The 23,930-nt window shown below is 39.6% G+C and overlaps 2 protein-coding genes across 3 annotated transcripts in view; both read right to left on the reverse strand.

The window, feature by feature from the left end:
• Positions 1-4,742: 4,742 nt before the first annotated feature.
• On the reverse strand, positions 4,743-10,508 carry lacc1 (laccase (multicopper oxidoreductase) domain containing 1). The gene is made up of 5 exons (XM_024285869.2): positions 9,892-10,508; positions 8,036-8,214; positions 7,796-7,961; positions 5,299-5,524; positions 4,743-5,195 (listed from the first exon to the last, which is right to left on the reverse strand). The coding sequence occupies exons 1-5, from the start codon at positions 10,364-10,366 to the stop codon at positions 4,979-4,981; spliced, it is 1,263 nt and encodes a 420-aa protein (XP_024141637.1). The 5' UTR covers positions 10,367-10,508; the 3' UTR covers positions 4,743-4,978.
• A 5,937-nt stretch (positions 10,509-16,445) lies between these two features.
• Positions 16,446-23,930, reverse strand: part of lmln (leishmanolysin-like (metallopeptidase M8 family)) — a 14,556-nt gene continuing 7,071 nt past the window's right edge. For both annotated transcript variants that reach the window (XM_024286714.2, XM_036209740.1), the window contains 12 exons: positions 22,911-23,028; positions 22,606-22,784; positions 22,428-22,533; positions 21,562-21,656; positions 21,123-21,240; positions 20,930-21,037; positions 20,663-20,850; positions 20,440-20,572; positions 19,102-19,261; positions 18,060-18,190; positions 16,808-17,018; positions 16,446-16,676 (listed from right to left, as the gene is read on the reverse strand). In XM_024286714.2, coding sequence (XP_024142482.1) covers positions 16,576-16,676; positions 16,808-17,018; positions 18,060-18,190; positions 19,102-19,261; positions 20,440-20,572; positions 20,663-20,850; positions 20,930-21,037; positions 21,123-21,240; positions 21,562-21,656; positions 22,428-22,533; positions 22,606-22,784; positions 22,911-23,028 — 1,648 coding nt within the window. In that variant the 3' untranslated portion in view covers positions 16,446-16,575. The remainder of the gene's footprint in view (positions 16,677-16,807; positions 17,019-18,059; positions 18,191-19,101; positions 19,262-20,439; positions 20,573-20,662; positions 20,851-20,929; positions 21,038-21,122; positions 21,241-21,561; positions 21,657-22,427; positions 22,534-22,605; positions 22,785-22,910; positions 23,029-23,930) is intronic.

Below are 23,930 nucleotides of genomic sequence, written 5' to 3' on the forward strand. Positions count from 1 at the left end.
TGCCGTCTTACAGGCAGAGGGGAAGACACCCGTCTGAAGAGAGCAGTCACTATGTTGGCTCTCTCCTTTTTGCAAAAAGAATCAACTCAGATGAATTTACAACTGGCCTGGTTCATTGGACTTATAATATAGAAATCTTTCAGAGTCTTTCTTGACACAAACAAAGGCACTAAAAATAAATAAACAGAGGAACTCTAAATTAGAATAGGTAAATGTTTTGTTTTGTAATGTTTCTTTGTTAAAAAGTGCAAGACTGAAGATAAGTTTAAAATGAGCAAGTGAAAGGTTGTGTGTAGCTACAGGCACACAGACAGAATATTGTGTGTAGCTATGAGAGGATGGAGAAGAGAAGGAAAAAAAGGAAGTGAACTCCTAGTCACAGTTTAAAGGATTCAATTCAGTGAAATGGTTTATTCTGTTGAATATTTAGGTGCCAAAGTTATTGTGTGTTTTGTGCTTTTGCTTAGTGTTGAGACAACCGTAACCGGCATGAAGCGCAATGAGGAAATTGTTTTTGTGAAATTGGGTTCTATAAATAAAACTGAATTGAAATGAAATTGTTGCAGACTAAAAGTTATTGTCTGGATTCCCAAGTGTGTGTGCGTGTGTGTGTGTGTGGGGGGGGGGTGTTTTAAGCCATGGTTCTATGTGTGAATTGTGATTTTGTTTAAGTAAAAGCTGAAAAATAATTGCAAAAAATGTGATGGGTCAAAAGAAAAGGAAGAGTAGACAGACCACAGGGCATGGATGACACATGCTAGAGATGTGACAAGAGACATTTCCTCTGAGATTGTAGCCAACCTGCTCAAAATATATGTGTCAGGAATAAAAATGTAAGACTCTCTTCAAGATGAATAAAAACACGAACCAGTCAGTTCAACTTCAAAACACTCTTTTGCAAAAGGGAGGCGGTGGAGAAGAGAGAACAGGTTAACAGCCTGTCTTCGTCCAACTGCCCACCGCCCCACAATGTACAATAGGCTTTTATTAACTTTGCATAGAAAACAGGAACAACACCATATTTGGAGATGGAAAGTTACTGAGCAGAGGAAAAAAGGCCTTGATTTTGAGCACAAGTTCTGACCGTCAGTGTTTATCTCAGGAGTTGTCCTTCAGCGGAGACATGCAGGATGAGGGAATAAGGAGCTGAAGCTTAAAAAGCGGTTAGAACTAGTTTGAGCAGACCTTTGCACATTATTGTGGCTAGACTCACTGCACCCCCACAAAAATATTTTCTAACAATATGTTTTAAAGCTTTTCAAATAAGTAATTTTAGGCTTTTATCTGTCCTCTATTTTCATCTACTTCTCCTGTCCTCCATTGTTTATTATTTGTTTTTCAATTAGTTCTGCATGCCTCTGTTGATGCAGTGTGATTCATGTGTTGTTCCTTCTTTACCACTCCCCTCCGGGGAGAGCGGGAGAGATTTTAGTTTCCAGGAGGCTTGTCGGTGCTCCTGTTCCTGGCAATGGACCTCGTCACTGGCTCGTTTCGCGTCTCGGAGTGGGAGAGATTCCAGGTGACTCGCCGGTGTTCCTGTTCTTGGCAGTGGACTTCGCCTCTGGCAAGTCTCACATCCCCAGCTGTCCCCCAGCTCATCTGGATGAAATCCATCTCCTACACTATTCAAACATCTAGTTTTAGAGTTAGATAAGCTAATTCTTCTTTAACAATCCTGGTACATCACCTGTCCGCCCTGGGAGAGGATCCCTCCTTTATGTGGACGTCCTTGAGGTTTCTTATTTTTTTTCCCCAAAATTAGTTTTTTTTCAGGAGTTTCTCCTCACCGAGAAGGAGGGTTTAAGGGCAGGGATGCCAGGTTAACTTAGCTAGTACAGTTTAGTAACCAGCTCCACCCATCCATCCATCTTCTTCCGCTCATCCGGGACCGGGTCGCAGGGGCAGCAATCTAAGCAAAGATGCCCAGACTTCCCTCTCCCCGGCCACTTCCTCCAGCTCCTCTGGGGGGACCCCAAGGTGTTTCTAGGCCAGCCAAGAGACATAGTCTCTCCAACTTCTCCTGGGTAACTTCCCCGGGGCCTCCACCCAACAACCAGTAGCAACCAGCTAGTCTTTGTATTCTATGACTGACTTTCTGTCTTTGTACAGTTGCGGGTAAGGCCACTGAGACGATTGCATGGTGATATTGGGCTATAGAAATAAAACTGAATTGAGTTGTGGACGATCTGGTATAAATATGACATCCAGAAGTTCAGGATTATGTTTTAGTAGAATAAGGTTGCAAATGTTTATAATGCTCTGTATGTTTATCAGTCATCAGATGTCACTTCCCCATCAATGACACTGAATCAACAATGTTGTGTTTGCATTGACAGAGGGACACAACTCTTCTCCTTACTGACTGATTTCAGCTGTTTCCTGTTTGACCTTTGTTTCTCCATTTTTGCATGAGACTATTGATCTGCTTTCTTATTTTCTTTGTTTCTATTTGCAATTTCTAATAGTCCTTTATCTAAAATATCGATATTATCAATTTCAAGTTGGTATCAGTATTGGTTTGATACTGACTGTGGTGGAAAAATATGAAATCCGATGGAAGAGCAGACACATCTTAAAATTAACACAAGTGTTTAATAACAAAACTCAGAAAAATGTACGCGGTGCGCACAGACGTGTAGGGAAGACTCTGTCATAGAGTGTTCCGACGAACTGACAAGACCTAAGCCTTTTATAGGACTGGTCAAACCTTCTCCAAACAATGCTGCATATCACATGTCCTGACCCCCTTGGTTGTTAATTATCTCAGAGGCATCTGCTTCCTGCATTAGTCTCGGGATCAACATGTTATTTATGCCTTTACACCCCTGGTTACGGAGGATGTAATTTAAGGGGCCATTTGGGAATGTTTACATTCAATCTAGCTTGAGAAAGGAAAACAGGAGAATTCTCTTTGACATCTGTTCCTAAGCCTGAAAAAGGTCATCTGCAGGTTACAGCTTTGGGTCACACTCTCTAAGTTGGAATTTTAACGAGAAGCAGACTGTATTAGGTATCTGAGAAAATGGAATTAGAATTAAACCCAAAATATTCTCTTACACTGACATCGACATTTCTACTCCTGTTACAAAACTCACAAAAAAAACACAAACATTCACAGCGATTAAAATAATTAAGAGTTTGAGGTTCATATCAGATCCACATTTACAAAAAATATCGATATTGGTATCGAGGCACGCACACACATAAGGCCCTAGGGGTGCTTGAGCACCTCCCCTTTTTCCCTGGTATTAAAAAGTGTCCTAGAGCCTTTTTTTGTTTGTTTGTTTTTTATGATTGCTTTTTACGTTATTTTTTTTTAAATCAATGATAAATATCTTGTTAGTTATACAAGAAAAAAAGGAGGTGACCCTAAATCTATAACGCTCAAATTTAATCATTTCTTTAAAAAATGTTCATTGTGCACAATTTTATTACACGTCATCACTTTCCATTTTACATTGAATGTTTTTCATGTTTGACTATTGTTTATTTTGTGTTAAGATGTGACATAAAACCACATTGAAGACAAGAGGTAATGGGTGCAGCAGTTCCTGAGTTTGTGTTTGTTCTTCATTTGTTACTAATAAAGTTTATTCAATAAGAGACCGTATTTTATTTTGCTTTAACTGACTGTAAAAATGGCAGATGTTGACAATAATTGGTTTACATGTTTACAATTTGATCATTTGTGTACATAGAAAATGACAACTGTATCACTTTCACCCTCAAAGGTCTCATATCTGAGTAGTCATCTGTTAGAACTTTTTAAAATTTATTTTACTTATTTCCATATTGTTTAAAGGACAAAATACTATATAAGTTTTTGTTGCCCTTTTCCAACTTTGAGCCTCTGCCCCTCAAAAATCCAGCACATGTCCAGTTAGTATCAACATCAGCGATATTGACCGGTTTCGGCTCAGTATCCGATTGATACTCGAATGCTCAGCATCGCCCACCCTAATCTCTTTTGAACAGTTTATGTCGTTTTTGCTCATTACTACAGACTCTGCCGTGCCTCTACCAGGATTTGTGTTTTACTGCATGTGTGAGTTGGATTTGAAGGTCAGTTATTGCGCTTTTCACTAAAGCGGACTTCTTAAAATGTACAACTAGTTAGTCCTTCATTTTTTAGCTAGTCCTTCATCTAGTTAGTCATTTTTGTATTGTTGAGTTACGTGTGTGTACGACACGTGTGGCTCTGAACCAGAGCACCACATCCTCATTGGGCTTTGAGCCGTCACTCTGTGTGAAAAAAATCCTGCTGTCTTTCACCCTTTCTGGGGTTTCCAGCCACAGCATTTCCTCACAGAGACTTCTTCATTGCAACTACAACAAAAATCCTGTTCTTCGTTCATTACAATGTTGTGGTCGATAGACAGTCCTGGGAAAATCCAAAATAAAATTCAACACTTTAAAAAAAATGTGTCAACTTTAAACTGTTAACATTTATGGAATATGTGAAACTTTAAGATGTTGATCCACTGAGTTAACCACCTGAAGTCTGTGTGCTGAGTGTGCTATATTTTTAAATTTCAAGATTTTTTGACTCCATCTGAAATTATTATGAGATTAAAATGAAAGCCTATCATTTTTTAACAGTAGTTCTGTAATTTTTCTTTCAATGTAAGAACATCTCTCCTGAAAAGACGGTATTGTCCTTCCAGAGAGACTATAAACTTCATGCAATTTCAAAAACTTGCTATCAGAACCACTTTTTTGTGTAGATGACAAAATGAGAGAGCTGTGGAATGCAGAGTTTATTTGACAGAGGACCAACAAACATGTCTTAAACCAGAGTTCATTTAAAGGCTGCATTATTTCCCGACATGATTGCAGCTTCTCACAGATGCTGTGCAGGTGAGTGCAGCCGCCTCTGATCCCTCAGCATCTGAGGTTTACTGGGTGATTCCTGCTGTTCTGAGCTGGCCGGTGTGATCAGCACCTTCACACCCATCCACTTTGTTCTGCCTCGTGACCCTCATGTGGATCCGCGTGGGCCTTCAGGAGGTCCGGTCTGCTCTTCTGCCTCTTTGATCCACAAGAAGCCCACCTGGGTGCCAAAGTTCAGACCGTCTCGAACATGAGAGAAGAAGTATTCAGGGTGACACGAGGTGCAGGGCGTCACACTGGGTCGATCCGTCACAGAGTTGTCATGGATTCGCTCAGGACGGACCCCCCCTTTCTGGAGAAGAACCCTTTGGGTGGAAAACGAGACATTTGATTGAGTTAATTAAAAATTAGGATAAAAAGTTACATCTGACCTGATTTCAGAAAGCTGATCTCTTTTGTTTTTCGTACCTGTTGGCGAGCCGGATGTCCACGTGCGGTTTGGCTGACTCGGGGTCGGGCACACAGTCAGTGTGGATGTGTCTGAAGTCCAGCGCCTGCTCTCGGTCCAAGGTGAAGCAGCAGACACCCACCGACGGGCCCACCGCCACCACGATATCGCTCACTCTGCTGCCGAACTCTGTCACCATGGCATTCACCGTTGCCATGGCAACCCCCATCAGCGTCCCTTTCCAACCTGTTGAATGAATCAAATTTGCTCTGCTGATTTGTTTTCTGGTCCTTCAGGAGTCATAGCCAACCACATCACAGTCCAACCTTCATTCCTCACCTCCACCTGTTCCCTGCTCTCACTACCAATCCCAATATCATCTGCAAACATCATAGTCCATGGTGATTCCTGTCTAACCTCATCCGTCAGTCTGTCCATCACCATTGCAAACAGGAAGGGGCTCAGAGCTGATCCCTGATGTATTCCACCTACAGCACACCTCACCATTGTCCATCTCTCATACATGTCCTGCTCCAACATACTTCTGTCACTGCAGACTTCCTCATACAATCCCACAGTTCCTCTCTGCTGTCATAAACTTTCTCTATGGAGACACAGTTGAACTCTCTGACCTTCTCTATCAGTATTGTGGTGGGATATAAATGTAATTTCCAACCATTAATTTACTTTAGATCTGTTCTAAAATGAACATTGCATCCTTCTGTGGAAATCCACCACATGGACCTCAAGATGATGACTCCAACAGGAAAATGTTGTTTTTAACAACTTTAATGACAGAGTGTCATTTGTACAGTTAAGAGAGCGTAAGAACAAACCGAGCAAGATTTAAAACATTGTTTTACTGATAAATATGTTCAATTTTGGTCAAAAACAGACAACTTTCTGTATACATTATTTTACAAACTCCCCACCACTTTCAAAGCCACAACTGTAACTATCTTCTGCCACAGCTTCACTGGATTTAGTCATTTTTGTAAACATTCTCTGCTGTGCAGCGTAGCCTCGTTGTTGGAGTTTATTGTTGTGCTCCTTGTCGGTAGATTTGTTATGGCTTTTATGATTTGTAACACAGTGATGATTTATATTGAATTCTTGGGGCATTGCATTTACCTGCTTGCAAATCAGGCACATGACTTTATCCAGACCATGAGGTACCACAAAGTAAGAATTTGTCCACTTAGCTCGACTTGCTAACACAATGTTTTTTCCTCCAATGAACTCGCTCTGACTCTCTCATCCTCCCACTCTGACTCCATTTTTACTGCTGTCGTCACGCTCCTTCCTTTCTCCGCAGAGACAGAGAAAATATTGTCTGCCCTCTAGTGGTGAAATTAATACGCTGTTCAATTGACATCCATTCATCATTCATCTTCTTGGCCGCTTTGTCTCTTTTGGAGACAAAGTCTTCTACTCTCCTATAGTCTCCTATTACTAACGAGACAAAGTCCAAATGCAATTTCTCTGTAAAACTATAACTTTAACATAATCATGAACTAGCATTACCTGTGATAATGGTAGTGTGAATGCTGTAAGCTGAATTTGGCCGCAGAAGATGCCGAAATTGATGGCTAAAAACGCTGAAGTTGATAGCCAGCTAAAATACTAGCTATATGCCAAATTAGCCTAAAAACTAAAAAAAGAAAAAAAACAGCTAGCATGTAGCTGAAAAAATATCTAAACTTCTAAATATCTTGAAAAACTGAAATAAGCCTAAATTATCCAAAACAGCTAGCGTGTGACTATTAGCTAAACTCCAAAATAGCCTAAAGTTGTTTTTACTAAATGCCAAAATAGTCCAAAAATCTAGCAGGATGACAATTTTTAAAACTTTAAAACTGTAACATTTTAACATAATTATGAATAATAAACAGTCAGGAATATTATTCCAGAATAAATCAACTTAAACCTTAAATAACTTTTAATATTTTACTCTCCATAAAAATATATTATGTCAAAATTATAGAAGTTAAAAATGAGTGCAAGATAACATCAGGACATTAATGACATTAAAATAAAATGATCTGGAGGGCCGCGTAGAAATAGGAGGGCCGGATCCGGCCCCCGGGCCTTGACTTTGCTCTAGGACATCCATACAAACTACACTCTGATTATCAAATTTCCCACAGGCAGGCTGCACACATGGAGCAAGCAACAGGTGCTCAACAGCTGTAAAACTTGAACAGCACTGGAGGGATCCTGGCACAGTGCTCAGCGTTTGACGGGGTTGAAAAAAATGAAATATACAACACCCCTGCGCCTCACCTACTTCATCCTTACTCACCTTTACTAGCTGTTTCCCGTTAACATGTCGTCCACATCACGTCCAGAAAGTAAATGTGCATGAACATCGTTGATCTACAGCTCACCGACTGATCTACTTATCTAAAAACTCTGTCCAGGCCACCTGTGTGCCCCGAACAGGTGTGCCCAATGTTTCACCTACAGACAGTAGCCACCTTTGAGGGAGGTTGTTACTACAGCATTCATTAGGCTTACCTGCATGAGCAGCACCGATGACCTTTTTGACTGGATCAGAGAACAGGATGGGCATGCAGTCAGCACCTGGAGCTGCTAACACAACCCCTCTTTGATCGGTCACCAGAGCATCGTAGCTCTCCGGCTCAGCCTTTCCCAAAACCCAGACATCACTGGCATGATTGACCTGCAGGACGAGGTCATGGTGAGCAGACGCGGCAGGGGTTGTACAGGACAGATGTGGTACTTGAGGGTTAATACCTTCACCATGCGGAGAGGCAAAGGGTGGAAACCAGCATGAACAGCCAGTCTGCGTCTGTTCTCTGTCACCACGGCAACAGGGTCCCTCCTTCTGCTGCTGCAAAACAGATTCATGGAGGAGAGGGTCGGGATGTAAGACACACCGCCTGTACGCGTGCTGAAGCCGTGTCCAAAGCAGTCTGAGAGAGGAAATAGATCCAGAAGAAAATTAGAATACAGCTTCAAATGTTAAGAAAAGCTAAATATGTCAGATGTTTTCATGCATTACAGAGAAAATGTTTTAAAACCATGCTGTTAATTTATTTCTCTGAGTTTAACTTGTTAACTTGCTCAAGTTGGAAATAGAATAAAGTATGCCTTTACTGAAGTAATTTTGAATATGTCCTTTAAATATCTATTGTCATTTAAAAGTATTTAGTTATTTATGTCAAGCTATTTCTTTTTCAGAATAACTTCACTTAAAAAAAATCAGAAATTTGAGTCAAAACACGTCATATTAAATATGAATATCAAAGGCTGGATGAAAGTGGCTCCTATGAAGTTGTACTGAAACTAAACTCCATTTGATGCTTTGTGGTCACTTGTGTCCACCTGATTGTACGTATTTCTTCAGAACTTCCTACTTCCTCCTCAGGTCATATAGGACAACATTTTTCTCATAGCTCCTCACTGTCCATTTTTAAGAAACTTCTTAAAACCATTTTTTATCACCAGGCTGTTGACACGGCATCAGGTTCTGCTCCGCTGGCGTTTTTTGCTGCTTTAGCTTTGTTTTGTATCTGGTGTTTTTATGGTTTTATATAATTTATCTATATTTATTTATCTTGAATTGTTTTAACATTTTAGCTGTTGTTTTATTATTTTGTACTTTTAATGTTGTTTGACTGTGGTCATTCTAAAGCACCAGATGAATCAAACTATAACTATAAGCTATAACTATAGGGCTGTGATCATTAAGACATTAATGCATGCGATTCAAAAAGAATTAATGCGTTAATATGTAATAACACAAATTCATCAAAGAAACAATCCTTCTCTTTAACTCGGTAGTTCAGGCTTCCACGGCGTGCGTTAAAACATTTGGTCGGGTATTTTCCCACTTATACTATGGTCACTTACAAAAGAAATGACTATTCAATCAGTTTTTAGTTCTTTATTCTTGCTCTTTCTGTGGTTTAGATCACTTTTTCTTAAAAAACAGACCATTTGATCCACGGTTCGGTGCCATATTGAATACATTTTAATATTGTGATTAATCACAACACAAAAGTGTGATTAATCAGATTTTTTGTAATCAATTGACAGCAGTAATTAACTGTTCTAAATGTAGTTTCATGTGTGATTTCAGATTGTGATTATTCACAGATAATAAGTGGTTGGCAAATACTGAGACAAAAAAAATTATAGCGATTAATCGCGATTAATTTTTTTCCAGTTTGCGATTAATGTATTCATTTCTTTTAATCGATTTCCCGGCCCTATCATGAACTACAGTAGAGAACCTGCTTTCATTCATTTATGATTCAAACTGCATTTCGAAATAAAAGTAAAAGGTTTCAAAAAAATATTGGTGTTTGGGCAAAAAAATGTGAAATGTCCAAAACTTTTTGCTATTCTGAAATAAACGTAATTATTTTCAGCTTCAAATGTTCAGTTTTTTGGTTTAAAAACTCTAAATTTCCATTTAAAAACTTTTTTTTCAGTTTCAAATCTTTTTTTTTTCTGTTTTTGAATCTTGAAAATGTATTTTTTTTAACCATACACAAATTTTTTTTTCAAAATGTTTTATTGGTTTTCGGACATTTATGGCCCCATAATAGCTCCATACACCTCTGGTTGTGGTTCATTCAACTGACCTGGGATCAGCGTTGACTTCAGCACTCTGACATCCCCCTTCAGTCCGGGCAGCTGCTGCACAAACGCTGAAACTTCTGCTTCAATCTTCTGTCCAGGTGAGTCTGTGTGGGCGGAGCCTGTGCCGCTCGGACACTCGAGTCCTTCCTGAGGTGTCACGGCGTAATCAAAAGTGTAAACGTTGGTGAACAGCAGCCTCTGGTAGTGACTCAGTTCTTCTCGACCTCGTGGACTCGTGACGACCCGGATGACGCTCAGGTCCAGCCGGTCCACGGTCTGCTTGAGCTGGTACAAACTCTCGGAGGTGGAGCTGCAGTCCAGAACGTGCGTGTGTCTACCTGAGGTCAGCCAGGTGTGGGGCTGGTCCCGGACACGGTCCCCGCACAGCAGGAAGACCTGCAGGTCTGCGTCCTCCAGCAGGTCTGCGCAGGTGCGCTCAGGGCTGCAGCCGAGACGCAGATCCACCAGCACGGCCATGACGGGCAGAAGGACGGAGCCGAACCGAGCAGCTCAGCCGCTTTTGAGCGACAGAACAGAAAGTTCGTGTACTTCCTGCAGAGCGAGGCTCCGCCCACTCGGAAAACCCACGCCGTCCTGGAAATTCTCCTCTTCCTCTTCTGCATTCAGACGTGCTGAGGTCAGAGGATGAAGACGAAAACCTCAGGACTAAAAGGATCGTTTAGACACGAAAACATCCATCATAAAGAATGGAGGCTGGTTTACATGAATTAATGAGCCTTTCAAACAACAAAAAGTTCAAACCGTTCAGAAGTCATTTGTGTCTGCTTGAACTAAAGAAACAAGTGTTTCAGGGATAAAAGGCACGAGGCCCCATTAATAAATCTGCAAAGAAACATTTTAACAATTGTTTGGGGATATTATTTAGCATGTTTTGGAGGAAAAAAAGAGGTCTGTTTTTAGAATACATGTTTCACATTTTGACGTAATGTTACATTTACTAACTAAATATTTAATTTTAAGCTATACACTCATTTTCTTGTCCACTTTGTCCCTTTCGGGGTCGCGGGGGTGCCGGAGCCTAACCCGGCTACTGATGGGCGAAGGCGGGGTTCACCCTGGACAGGTCTCCAGTCTGTCTCAGGGCCTCAATCACACACACATCCACTCTCACATTCACACCTAGGGGCAATTTAGAGTCACCAATGAACCTATGAAGCATGTTTTTGGACGGTGGGAGGAAGCCGGAGTCCCCGGTGAAAACCCACGCATGCACGGGGAGAACATGCAAACTCCACACAGAAAGGTCCCAGCCGGGAGTCGAACCGGGGCCTTCTCGCTGTGAGGCAAGAGCGCTAACCACCGCCTTTAAGCTAATATTTTGTAGTTTTGCAACTAAATATTAAGTTTTTAACTAAATGTATTAAATGCTTAGTAAGATAAGTAAATATTTAATTTGCCAACAAAAAATTTAGTTACAAACCTTAAATATTTAGTTTGGATCTAAATATTTAGTAGGAGAACTAAATGTTTAGCTTGCTAACTAAATATTTAGATCCAAGCTAAATATTTAGTTTTTAACAATTTAGTAAGAGGACTAAACATAAAGTAAGATACAGTGACTAAATATTTAGTAAGACAAATAAATATGTATTAAGGGAACTAAATATTTAGTAAGATAACTAATAATTAAGTAAGATAACTAAATGTTATGTAAGACTACTAAACATTCAGTAAGAAAACGAAATATTTTGCTTGCTAACTAAACATTTAGTTACAAAACTTAAATATTTAGTTTGTTTATTACCTAAATAATTAATTTCCAAATGTGACATTTATAAATGATGAATTTAAAAGATGAAAATATGCATATGAAAACGAGACCAGTTTTTTTTTTTCTCTTAAACATGTTAAATATCTGGAAGACGTTGTTAAAAACATTTTTGTCAGACGTACAAACAGCACTCAATAAAAAAGTAAAAAGAAGGAATCTTTTCAAGTGACATTTGAGGCTCTGAAAGGTTCCTCAGCTTTCCTTATTTTGGATGAGTATGAGTGTAATCTGATTTTATTTTGACATAGAGGATTCAGAAAATGGATGGAAAAAAGCTGACTGTGTTAATGTGGAAAAAAAAAATACTCCACGCAAGTAGTTACAAATGAATTAAGAACATGTCATTACAGTTTCCTTTTCTTTCCACCTTACTTTGGACAAACTTCAGACCAGACACATTCTCTTTAAATAACTTTTTTTCTCACACACAAAAAAAGAAACATGTTGGGATCAGAAAGCATCGACATTGTTCTGGACAGTTTGATTTGTTCTACAGAGCAGCCCTTTATCCTTCAAAATATAAATAAACGGAACAAAACAACAGTACCGGCTGACATTCAACAGCATCAGAAAAACACAAAACATCAAAAAACGAATGTTCAAAGATGTCAGACTCTGGTGTTTCCAGGATGAACATTCACATTTAATTTTTTCAGCTTAATGAATTCACGTTTGCATGAAGACAGACACCGCGTCAATCATAGCAGAGTTTGTTCTTCTTGGTAAAATAAATATTACATTAAATAAAACTTTAAAAAGACATACAATGCATTTTTAATTAAAAAAAAGTTCTTCATTGTGAGTGAACCCCTCTCAACTTTCAAATGAAGGCTGCTTTTTATTTTAGTGCAAACATGAAGCTGCAGAAATGCCTTCTTTTCTAAAAATTATGTTTTAATGAATCTTTAGGTTACAGCGTTATCAATAAACAGGATGGACTGAACACATTGGAGTGGAATGGAGCCAAAATTGTAAACATTTATTTTCAATTTCAGCTTCTTTCTGATATTTGTTAACATGAAGCGTTTTTACTTCCTGTGCTCTCTGAAGGCTTTTATTTTGAATTTCTGTCCTGAAAACACTTCTTTTTCTACACCTGATGGCATCTAAGAGTTTGGAGCAATTTTTTTGACCTTTCTTAAGTTTTTCTTCTGTCATATTCTCTGTTCATATGCATGTGGGTGCATGCGCCTTTTAAATTTTGTTACCTACAAATTCGTTTCTTAAAGCTGCAGTTGGTTTCTAACTCATTGTATTGTGTGATTTTGGTCAATTTTGATTTCATTTGTTCTGGTTTAGTTTGTTTTTAAGCCATTTTAATAAACTCTGTGGAGGCAATTTTTAATAAAAAGCATAAAACCACTACAACATGTTTGTTCTGGCTACTTCATACTATTTGAATGCACTGACAGAAGCATGGCTGCTGTGACCATGACTAAGTAGTTTAGTGCTTTTATTTTGAAGTCAAACGCCACAGTCTTGACTGTCATCTCGTCTTGAGAAATTTGGTTATTTTTCTGGTTACAAATTATCTTCTGAGTCATAAATGATGACAACAAACAGACTTTCTGTTGTTCATTCCCAAATTTTTGATAAATTAAAATAAACTTGTTTAACCTTTAACAGCAGCTCCAGTGTTTATGTTCTTTGATTTACAGCAACTTTTCAACCGTTAACACGATCATTCCAGCAGATTTTGAAGGAGAAAAGCGGCGTCGCTTTTCTCCTTCAAAATCTGCTGGAATGATTGTGTCAATGGTTAAAAACTTACAGTATGTTAGAGATTTAAAAAAAAAAAACATCTATGCTGCCCCCTATAGGTTGAAACGAGGTATTACCGTTGAATTTTGTGATTGGTCAGACCATGATCTGCAGCTCCAGTAATGATGACAGTCCTGTTCCCCACCCCCACCCCTCTGACTGGATTTTTACATTTTGGCTGTGGGTGGAGTCAGCCTCCAACGTCCCTGTTTGGTTATCCTTTAAAACATGACTTTTTTGTGTCACATTGACATCACTGAAACTACCAACTGATGCATAGATAGTTTTCTGTGGGCTGAAACGCGTCTTTTCACAACAGTCTGCATTTTAAAAACAGTCATATCAAACTAAAGTCTACAAAAACTACAGTGTAAACTAATCAAATGGTCCTCATGTCTTTTCATGGTGAGAATCAATTCATTTAGTGTCCTGAAAGCCAATAGGTTTTTCCACAAAAATGATCTCAGACTTAAAGTCCCCCCATGACAATTTTTTTACTTAAAAAATCGTTCCCAGTAGTGTTTTAATGATGATTGTGAAGTTTTTAACCAAAATCCCACAACTTAAATGTCTTAAAAAGCAATTTTTCCATGTTGATTTGAAGCCTCTGTTTCCAAAATTTCTTCTGAGGGGGCGTGGCTTTTGGAGCTGAGCAGCTCCGCCCCTGACATAAAGAAAGCTCAAACAGAGCCTGTCTGCGAAAGGTTGATTGACAGAGATTTAAAAGGAGAAATACTCGAAAATTTCTTATTACATTTGTTCTCTTTCAGAAGAAAAATTCCACACATACATGTTAAAAACTCAAAAAACTGGATTTTCATCGGAGTGGGACTTTAAGGACATGTTCTCAGGACCTGGTAGCTAAAGAAATGACCACAGTGTCTTGTGACAAAAAAAAAAAAAAAAACAACAGCGTGAAGAACATGTCAAAGAGCCGGGGAAAAAAAGATAAAAAGTGATTACAAATGTGCAGTCCAACATCCTCGGGTTCACTCACAAACACTCAGCTTCATCAGCCCATCAGGAGATGGAGGCCTCTAAAAACAGCTGGGGTCATCTCCCGCCACGCCCCATGGAGAGGAAGAAACCTTTCTTCCACCATCTAAACTCCACTTCTGAGACGGTGACTCACAGTTCCTGATGATCTCCTTTAATTCAGCTAAAAGATGGGTTTGATATGAAGCTTTAGAATAAACACGAGTCAGGTGATCTGGAGCTGAAGTGTGTTAATCAAATGGAAGGTCTGACTGATGAGAGAAACTCACTTCATCGATACCGCTCTGTATCTTGAACCTCAGACAAAAAAGGCCGATCAATGCTAAAAGCATTTCTATGAAGAGATGCAAACTGCCTAACATTTCCTGAGGATGTTTGGTGGAGATGTTTCTGAAATGCAGCTTTGCTTGTTTTAAATAGTAAAACAGACCAGATCTCTTGTCTTTGAGTGTTTCGTTCCACAAAAAGGGATAGAAAGCAGCTTCCAATGGGCTTGTAAAACACGACAGCTCCTAAGATCTTTAATATTCACAAAAAAAATATGTTCAAGATTCATTCTCCTCTTAAGAACTAATCAAGCATTGTTTGCTTTCAAAAACATGGAGAGTTGTCGGTGTGTTTACCTCAACTCTCTGATGCAACAGAACTGTATTTAATGACCCTCCTGATGAAGACAGTAGCTGCCACAGAGCTGCTTACACTGAATGACCTCCTGCTTTTACAGCACTACTTGAGTTCAGCAGATGTCTAGTCCTCCACCCTGAATACAGCAGCTAGGTTTGATAAAAGTGTCTAGTTCGTTGGGTTGATGTGGACCAGTGGTTCTTCAACTGTGACTTCCCAGATCAAAATTAGTCAGGAGACAGAGCAGACGGAATCAAACTTTGGCAAAAAAACAGACACTTTGTTGTAAAGTAAGGAGTGCATCAGTCAGAAGAATGGATAAGAATCTGAATGAATAGAAGGACACACACTAAGACTAACTGCTCAGTGGAACCATCAATTCCAGGTAGGGATGTAATGATTAATCGATTTCTAGATGTTAATTAGTGCTGCCACAAACAATCATTTTAATAGTCGACTAATCACAGATTATGTTTTTACGATTAGTCAACTAATCGGGTCATGTGGAAACTGGATGTAAAACATCTTAACCATTATCAGCTTTAAACTCACTAAACTAGATATAAAGCATTACCTGTGATAATGCTAGTGCTGATAGCTGAAGATGCTGAAAATGATAGCTAAAACACTGAAAGATTGCTGAAAACACTGATAGCCAGTTAAATATCAGTTCAATGCCAAATTATCCTAAAAAAAACTAAAAAAAGCCTAGGTTAGCCAAAAAAGCTATCGTGTAGCTGATATATTAGCTATACTCCAAAGTAGCCTAAAAAAAATGGATTAATTAGTTTTACTCTTTAAATCCCCCATGGTTGATTTTATTTTATTATTTTAAAAAAACATTCCCAGTTGTATTTTCATTAAGGTTATGACGTTTTTAACCAAAATCCCACAACCAAAATGTCTTAAAAAGCCATTTTCTTATGTTTATCTAAAGCCTCTGTTTCCAAAATCTCCTCTGAGGGGGCGTGGCTTTAGGAACAGAGCGGAGTGGCCCCGCCCTTGATTCCCCCCCTGTCTGATTATGATATCTCTGTGTCCCGCTAGCATAAATAAAACAGGATTTTCATCGGAGGGGGACTTAAAAATATCATGTTACACACCGTATCGCCAGACTCTTGCTAATACACACCCCTAATTTCTAGATCCATGTAAAAAAAACACATTTGGAATGCAAAAACACGGAGGTGAGAAGTGTTCCTCCTTTCTGGGGAGACAGTTCAAGAACCACTGGTGTAAACACACCGGTCCAGACCTGTATGGAGCTCAGGAGCTGAAGTTACAGCTGGGTAAGAGGCGAGGAGATGAAAAGAAGACCAGAAGAAGAAAAAATAAAGCTAGAGAAAAGGTTAAGTAATAGAAAATTGGATTAAAAAACATGAGTTCAGAAAAATGGCTTTTTTCATCTTAAAGCCAGAAGGTGGAGAAAAATGTCCAGCTCACATCCTTAAAGGACTACAGTACAGAGGATAGTTCAGCTACCGTTAGTGTGTTTGTGTGTTTGCATGTGTCATCAGCTGTAGTGGCAGAGAAGCAGTCCGACCACTAGAGGGAGCAGGTTGAGCAGAAGAAGCCAGAGAGTGGTGGCCAGACCAGGAGAACTGGAGCACGGATCTGAAAGGAGAATACATTTAGGATCAAGTTGGGTTAACCTGGACTTGATGGATCTGAATTTTTGTCATTTTTGCTTGATGCACTGAGGTAGAATTCTAGGAATAGTCTGAACAAAAACGGCCGTCACTGACCAATGGGGTTGCTCCTGGAGTTGTTCATGGGCAGAAGCTGGTGTGGGAGAGGGCAGTTGTCACAGAAGTCGGAGCAGGCGGGGCACACCAGGACGCCGTTGTAAACCCAGTCGCTGACCCGGACGCTGACGCTCAGCAGCTGACCCTTCCGCGTGCACGTGAACGAGCGGTCCTGGACGTACACCGCCAGGCCCTGAGAAGTGCACGACACCTGGACACAGAGAGCCAGACGATTGTCTAAGACAGAGGTGTCAAACTCAATCACACAAAGGACAAAAAAACAAAACACACCTCAGGTCACGGGCCGAACAGGATAAACATTTATTGAACATTCTAAAACTACAATCTTAAACCTTTTAAACTGTAACTTTTTAACATAATTATGAACTAGATAGCATTACCTGTGATTAGTGCTTGACGATACGATGATATAGATCATGTGGGTGATAGAAAAGTGTCTATCGTCCCGTTTCTCCTCTATCGTTTATAAGCTAATTTGATCAATTATCACACCAAATATGTCATTATCAGACCCTCCAGGATTTTGGAGGACCAAAAGTTCATTTTGTGGTTCACAGTTCTATTCAAGTTCAATGACAGCACAGCAACATTATATATTGTGATGATGAAGTATTTTCCTAGAGTATCTGTCACGATAAAAAGAGTTGGAAAATGAGAATGTGAAGTTTATTATATAATTAACATTTTTGTGGCGCTCTTCAAAACAATATTACATTAAAAATATAGCTACTTTTGTCGCAACTTTTCACAAAAGCTGCCGCAACATCAGGCATATTCTCAGAACATTGCTGAAAACATACTTTATTGTCGTATATCGTGATATATATCGTATCGTGATATAAAATACTTTATATCGTTATATAATTTTTTTTCAACATCGCCCAGCACTACCTGTGATAATGCTAGTGTGAATGCTCAATTTGACCACTGAAGATGCTAAAATTGACTGCTGATATCACTGAAGCTAATAGCTGAAATCACTGAAACTAATAGCAGAAAACGCTGAAGCTGATAGTAACTAACACGTTAGCTAAATGCCAAATTAGCCTAAAAAAAGAAAAAGAAATGTGTTTGCTCAAAACAGCTAGCATGTAGCTGAAAAAAATTAGCTAAACTTCAAAATAGCCTAAAAAAAACTGAAAAATCCTAAATTAGCCAAAACAGCTAGCGTGTAGCTGGAATATTAGCTAAACTCCAAAATAGCCTAAAAAATGGTAGTGAATCCAGAAACCTTGTAGCACCCGGATCCCCAGTCAGGGTACGTCATCTTGCGGTAGCACTGCTCCATCACAAAGGCTGACTTCTGGTACAGACACACAGAATCCGGTCCGTACTGTTCCGCGCCGTAATTCCTCCACCAGTCTGAACAGAAAGAGAAAAAAAATAATATAGTTCAAATTATTATTATTTTTTCTTCAAATCATTGCAAATCAAGACAAAAAACGGCTAAAACTAATACATATTGCATCGTAAAACCAGGTATCGGGATATGTACAGTATCGCCAGACTCTTACCAATACACACCCCTATTAAAAACGGCATAATCATAATTAAAAGACCACTGGGATAGAACAGATCAAAACATGATTGGAGTGGGCCTTAAACTAATTTTTTTTTACCTCGACTGCTCTTTTTATTAGCAGTATTTGGAAGGTGGTTCCTCTCTTGACCTGCCTCTGCACCAACTTTTTTACCCAAATGATGAAATCTATTGAAGAGTTTTTAAATCACGTGGTCAAAGTCACGCTCAGAGTGGTCTACTGTACTCTGGAGACGTTCAGAGGTGGACGTCTACGTTTTGATGGTGCAAAAGTTTAAAGTAGGCTATATAAATGAGGAAAATAATTAGTATTACAAATATTAGTATAGACAAGGAAATCCATATTACATACTTAGAGGGTATTTACACAGAAAGACCTTTGAGGCTTGAGGTTATCACTGAGGCTGCAGCCAAACACCATGCCCATGCTAGCTTTTTTTTTCTTTTTTTCATGATTTAAAACAAAGGAACATTTGACTCTTTAAAACAGTCCTGTGATGATCTGCATAAACTGTAGAAAAAAGCTGATTTTTGAGGCTGTGTTGGTTCTATACTGAGTTCTATTTGGCTAGAATATAAACGACATACATGAGGTTGTCAAAAGTTCTGTTATGGAGCCACGAGGCAGAAGATGTTAACAGTACCAGAGCAGAACAGTTCAAATCCAAACGATGACTCATCCATGAGTCATGCATAGTCCAACCAAAGTCTTTCTTCAACGTGGTGTGACTACCTGGCTGGTTCTCAGACACTCTGCAGTAGGAGTTTCTCTGGTATTCTCCACTCAGGTGCCAGCTGAACTCCTGGCTGAAGGGACAGTAGTCTGCGATCTCCACGGCGCCCCCATAAAACGGGAGCTGGTCTGCAGCCACGTCCGGGATCTGGTCAAAATACTGAGACCGAGCAGACAGACATGAACACACAAGTGTTGTGTTATACAGACACACAACATACCAGAAAGTGTCAATGGAGGTAAAAAAGTTATTAACATTTTGACAGAAATCAAACATTTTAGTCCCATGTTTTTAATTTTGAAATGAAGTCATTATTTTTGTTCTTTTTAGAACAATAAATATGTATTTTATTATTTCAAATGCGATTGTGTGAATGCTCTACAGCATTCACATTATAGTGATTCTCCAGCGCCTTTCTGTACATTTTTCGGCACGTAAAACTCAATCACGCTTTCAGCTATTTCAGCAATCTTGGTATCAAAACGTTCAGCTTGTTCAGGACGTTACTGCTTGTGCTTTTGGTATTCATAAATGTAATATTTTTTATAATATTTAGCAAAATATGCCCCGAAGAAAATGAATGAGAAATTACTCAAATCTTTCAAAAACTTTGTGCCCTTTGAAACTTGTGAACTTCTGCATACTTTCAGACACCATTCAAACTTTAAAATATTCAGCAACTACTACTTTTTTAAGGGTCATTTGGAGTTTAGCTAATATTTTTAGCAATATGCTGAAATATTTGCAAAATTAGACATTTTCCTTTTTTTTTGGCTAATTTGGAATTTAGCTAATATTTTAGCTTTATGCTAGCTTTTTTAGCGAGTTTAGAAATGTTTCCAATTTTTTTAGGATTATTTGGAGTTTAGCTAATATTATAAGATTATGCTTGCTGTTTTGGATAATTTAAACATTTTTCACAATTTTTGGGGGCAGGTAATTTGGAGTTTGGCTAATATTTTAACTTTATGTTATTTGTTTAGGCAAAATTAGACATTTTTTCCTGTTATTTTTTAGGCTAATTTGGAGTTTAGCTAATATTCTAGCATTATCCTAGCTGTTTTGGCTCATTTAGACACATTTTTAGGCTAATTTAGAGTTTAGCGAGTATTTTAACAACATCCTAGCTGTTTTGACAAAGTTAGACATGTTTCCTTTTTTAGGCTAATTTAGAGTTTAGCTAGTATTTTAGCAAGGTTTAGGCTTCAGCTCTAACATCTTCAGTAGCCACATTCAGCTTACAGTATTCACACTAGCATTATTGCAGGTAATGCAATATATCATGTTGATTAATACATTTTCTGTGATCATCATTTGACTGTGCTCCTGTGGTGTACCTGGTACTCCAGTGGCAGCTTCTCTGGGTATTTTTGCAGGTTGCAGACGGCCACAGCCAGCTGGTCCTGTCTGCAGGTGAGCTGCAGAGGGGAGGCGCGCACCGTGTTGCAGTAGGGGGTTGCAGCGTGTCGCCTGAAGCAAACGGTACAAACATCCGACCTGGTTTTAAATTCATGCAGGTTAGAGAGACCCAAGCTCGTCTTTGATTAGATCTTAAAAGACCTCTGTCTCTGCCTGTCCATCCACAGCTTGCAGCTCTTCATGACGAAGTCACAGCCGAGGCCCCGCCCCCAGTCCAGTCTCTGAGCGAGACTGTAGTTGGCCCGGTACCAGCCGCTGTCCTCCATGATGGCCAGCGTGAGCCGGGAGAAGACCCGGTTCTGGGTGTGGGAGCCCGTCATGGCCTCGTTCTGACAGAGGAGAAACATTACTAGAGGTTATGAACTTGTGATAGTTTTAGAGAAAGCAGCAGAGTGACCATACGACAACCTCCAGGAGTCTTTTCTCCCAGTGATTGAGTTCAGTGCCGGCCCCCCCCTGGTTCTCCAGCTCCATTCCCTCCAGGATGGGGCAGTTGAAATGATTCCTGGCTTCTTCCTGGAACAAGAGTTCCAATTAGAGTTCACAACACTAACACGGGCAAACGTCTGTGCCTTTTTCTAAAACAAAACCCTCTTCTTACCACGACCCGGGGAGTGACCATGACGTGCACATGGTGCCGGACCATCACCCCTCCTCGGATGTCCCACAGCCTGCTGACTCTTCTGATCACTGCCTCGCTCCACTGGTACAGCCCCAGGCTGACAGAGGTTGGAGACAACAGGTTAGATCTGCAGCATCTGTGCAAAGAGGCTCCGCCTCTGGTGCTGGTCGACCTCTGCTCTGTCTTCATGTTGAAGGTGACGGAGAGTTGTAGTGAGGGTGCAAAAGCAGGCACAACCCTTTTTCACACCTGCACTACTCTAGCATGAGCTTCAATAACCTTCAAGTATTAGAAGTTAGACTGTCTGAATTCCTGGTATTGTCCACATGTTTATGTGAACATTCTTCTATCCTGAGGCTGAAACACGGTTCATTTTAACACCATAACACACAGTATATGTAGGTAGACTTTAAGCTACCTTTCATTGAAAGCGGGCAGGCCGCTGGCGAAGCGAGGAGTCAGAGGTTTGCCCTCGTCGTCGTGATAAAAGGCGAAGAGGCCGGCGGAAAAACCCTAGTGGACAGAAGCGGAAGTACAGAGGTGAAAATCTCATCCAGCGTTCACAACAAGACAAAATGAACCTGCAAGTGTCTCTCTCATAAACCTTCTGTTTTTGAACACTTCTGGGAGAAAGGCTGTTAGTTTCCAAAGAGGAGGTCGGTGTAATCTTTTACAATAGTCTTTTTACTCAAATCTTTCTCTGAAAAACATCCAAAGAGAGCAGGCTCATGAAAGGGACACTTGCTTGTATATTTTATATATTTCAGTAGTAAGTGATCAGACCAGTATGGGTCAGGAAACTTTGTTTTTCCGTAGTAGACATGAAATCCTGTCCACCTTCATCAGAATCGCTTCGCAAATCTTGGGAAAAAATTCACATTTATCAATCAGGCAGATCAGGGAGCCTGCAAATGCGCTCTTGGTCCCGCCGTTGTGACATCACAACAGCTCATTGATTCAAACAGAGCGTCTTTGCAGCAGTTTGACTGACAGTGATTTAAAAGGAGAAATACTCCTGAAACAAAACAGTTTCTTACTAGATTTGTTCTTTTTCCTAAGAAAACATAGTTTTCATCAAGAGGAGGACTTTAAAGATGAAGAAGTCATTTTCTAATCATCTGAATCTCCTCACTCCTTTACATCTACACACTAGATGTTTTACTGATTTTTATACTTCTCTATTATGAAATGGTTTGTTTTTTCCTTAACAAAAAATAAATAAATAACAACCCGAACTGTTGGGGAAAAAAAATGCAATCTAGCTCAGCCAGAGACACTTCTTACCAAAGCGTGAATGATCTCATGTTTGACGGTGGACAGCATCCCTTCAAACTCCTGAGGCTGGGAGGAGATCATGGTAGGACACAGGTTGGCGTAGCCTGCAATGGGTCTGTACACAAACACAAACATTTAGGTGGACTTGAGGCTGACGGCGTGAGTGGCTCCTCTGTGATCCTCACACCTATCCAGCTCCGCCTCCAGCTGGCAGTAAGCAGCATAGGCCACTATGTTCTCCTGGCCGCAGCGCTCCGTGGTTATGCCGCTGACGTAGAGCACAAAGTCCGACCCCTCCACTCCGGGGCCATCTGGAGGTCCTGTGGGGCCACACGACTTTCCAAACTCACTGCAGACTTTGCATTGCTGGAGTAAAACAACACAAGGCAAACAATTTTTTAATCTTAATCTAAATAAAATCCCTTCATTTCTCCATCTTCCATCCCACATTCTAAGGAGCCAATAAGGCCAGCGCGTGCTGCCCGGTCTGACCTGCAGGTGGTGATGCGGTACGATGACGGGGCCACAGCGAGTGACGTCTGCACAGGACTCCTGGCAGTACCGATGAGGGTCATCTCTCTTCCTCATGTACTGGTTGGTTGCACATTGTCTGAAAAGATCACCACGTTAAGCATAAGTCTGACTTCTGAATTATTTCAGAAGGAAACATTTCAAGAACAAGATTCAACCTAATCCAATCATAGAGGCATTTGAAGCTGTAGGATTGACTCTTTGTTTTAGCATGAATTGTTAAAGTTATTGTTATGGATCTTCTGAGCGCTGGCAGCTACGTGCTAATAGGGCTAGATATTGATAATAATTTCTAAAATTGATTCAATTTGATTCACAATTTTTTCAATTCTTTTGATCCATTCGATACAATTCAATTTTGAGTTTCCACAGTTTCCACATTTAGACCCATTTGTTTAGAAATACATGAATAATCTGTTATATGTTTTGAATATATTTACATTAATCTGATCCAGTTCACATACTGTAAATGTATCAGTGAAATAATGAGATTGTTAATATCATCCAGTGTTACATGGATTCTCTAAAGGAGAAGTTCTAACTAAAATGTTCAGATCATTAACATTGTAAACATTGTTCTGCTTCTCCTGGAGGACGCTTCAGTTTGACCACTAGGTGGAGCTCATGCTATAGCATTACACCTTATTCCAGAAGAAAAAGAAAGGATGAGGAAAAAACGATATTTTAGACCACAAATTGTTACTTTTAAACAAATGTTTATTTAAAAAAAAGTTTGCAAAATTTATGTCTGAGTTTATAAAGAATGTGTTTAGATTAACTGAGCGTTAGCATTAGCTGTCCTATGGGAAATTCCATTAATCATTAGCATCAAGCTAGGAGACTTTAGCTTTATGTGCTAAATTAATTTATATTTTTATGGATCAATTATTGGTTTATTAAGCTTAGATCGATTCAAATCGATTAATCGATTTTATCAACCCAGGCTTACGCGCTAACGTAGATGAACGACGACCATTCATT

Source organism: Oryzias melastigma, linkage group LG21 (genome assembly GCF_002922805.2).
Source record: "Oryzias melastigma strain HK-1 linkage group LG21, ASM292280v2, whole genome shotgun sequence".
NCBI lineage: Eukaryota > Metazoa > Chordata > Actinopteri > Beloniformes > Adrianichthyidae > Oryzias > Oryzias melastigma.

Coding starts and splice junctions, on each gene's coding strand:
- lacc1 (XM_024285869.2), bottom strand. CDS start 10,366: ATGGCCGTGCTGGTGGATCTGCGTCTCGGCTGCAGCCCTGAGCGCACC. Junction 8,215..9,891: donor GAAGTCAACGCTGATCCCAG/GTCAGTTGAATG, acceptor TTCCTCTCTCAG/ACTGCTTTGGACACGGCTTC. Junction 5,196..5,298: donor GACATCCGGCTCGCCAACAG/GTACGAAAAACA, acceptor TTCCACCCAAAG/GGTTCTTCTCCAGAAAGGGG.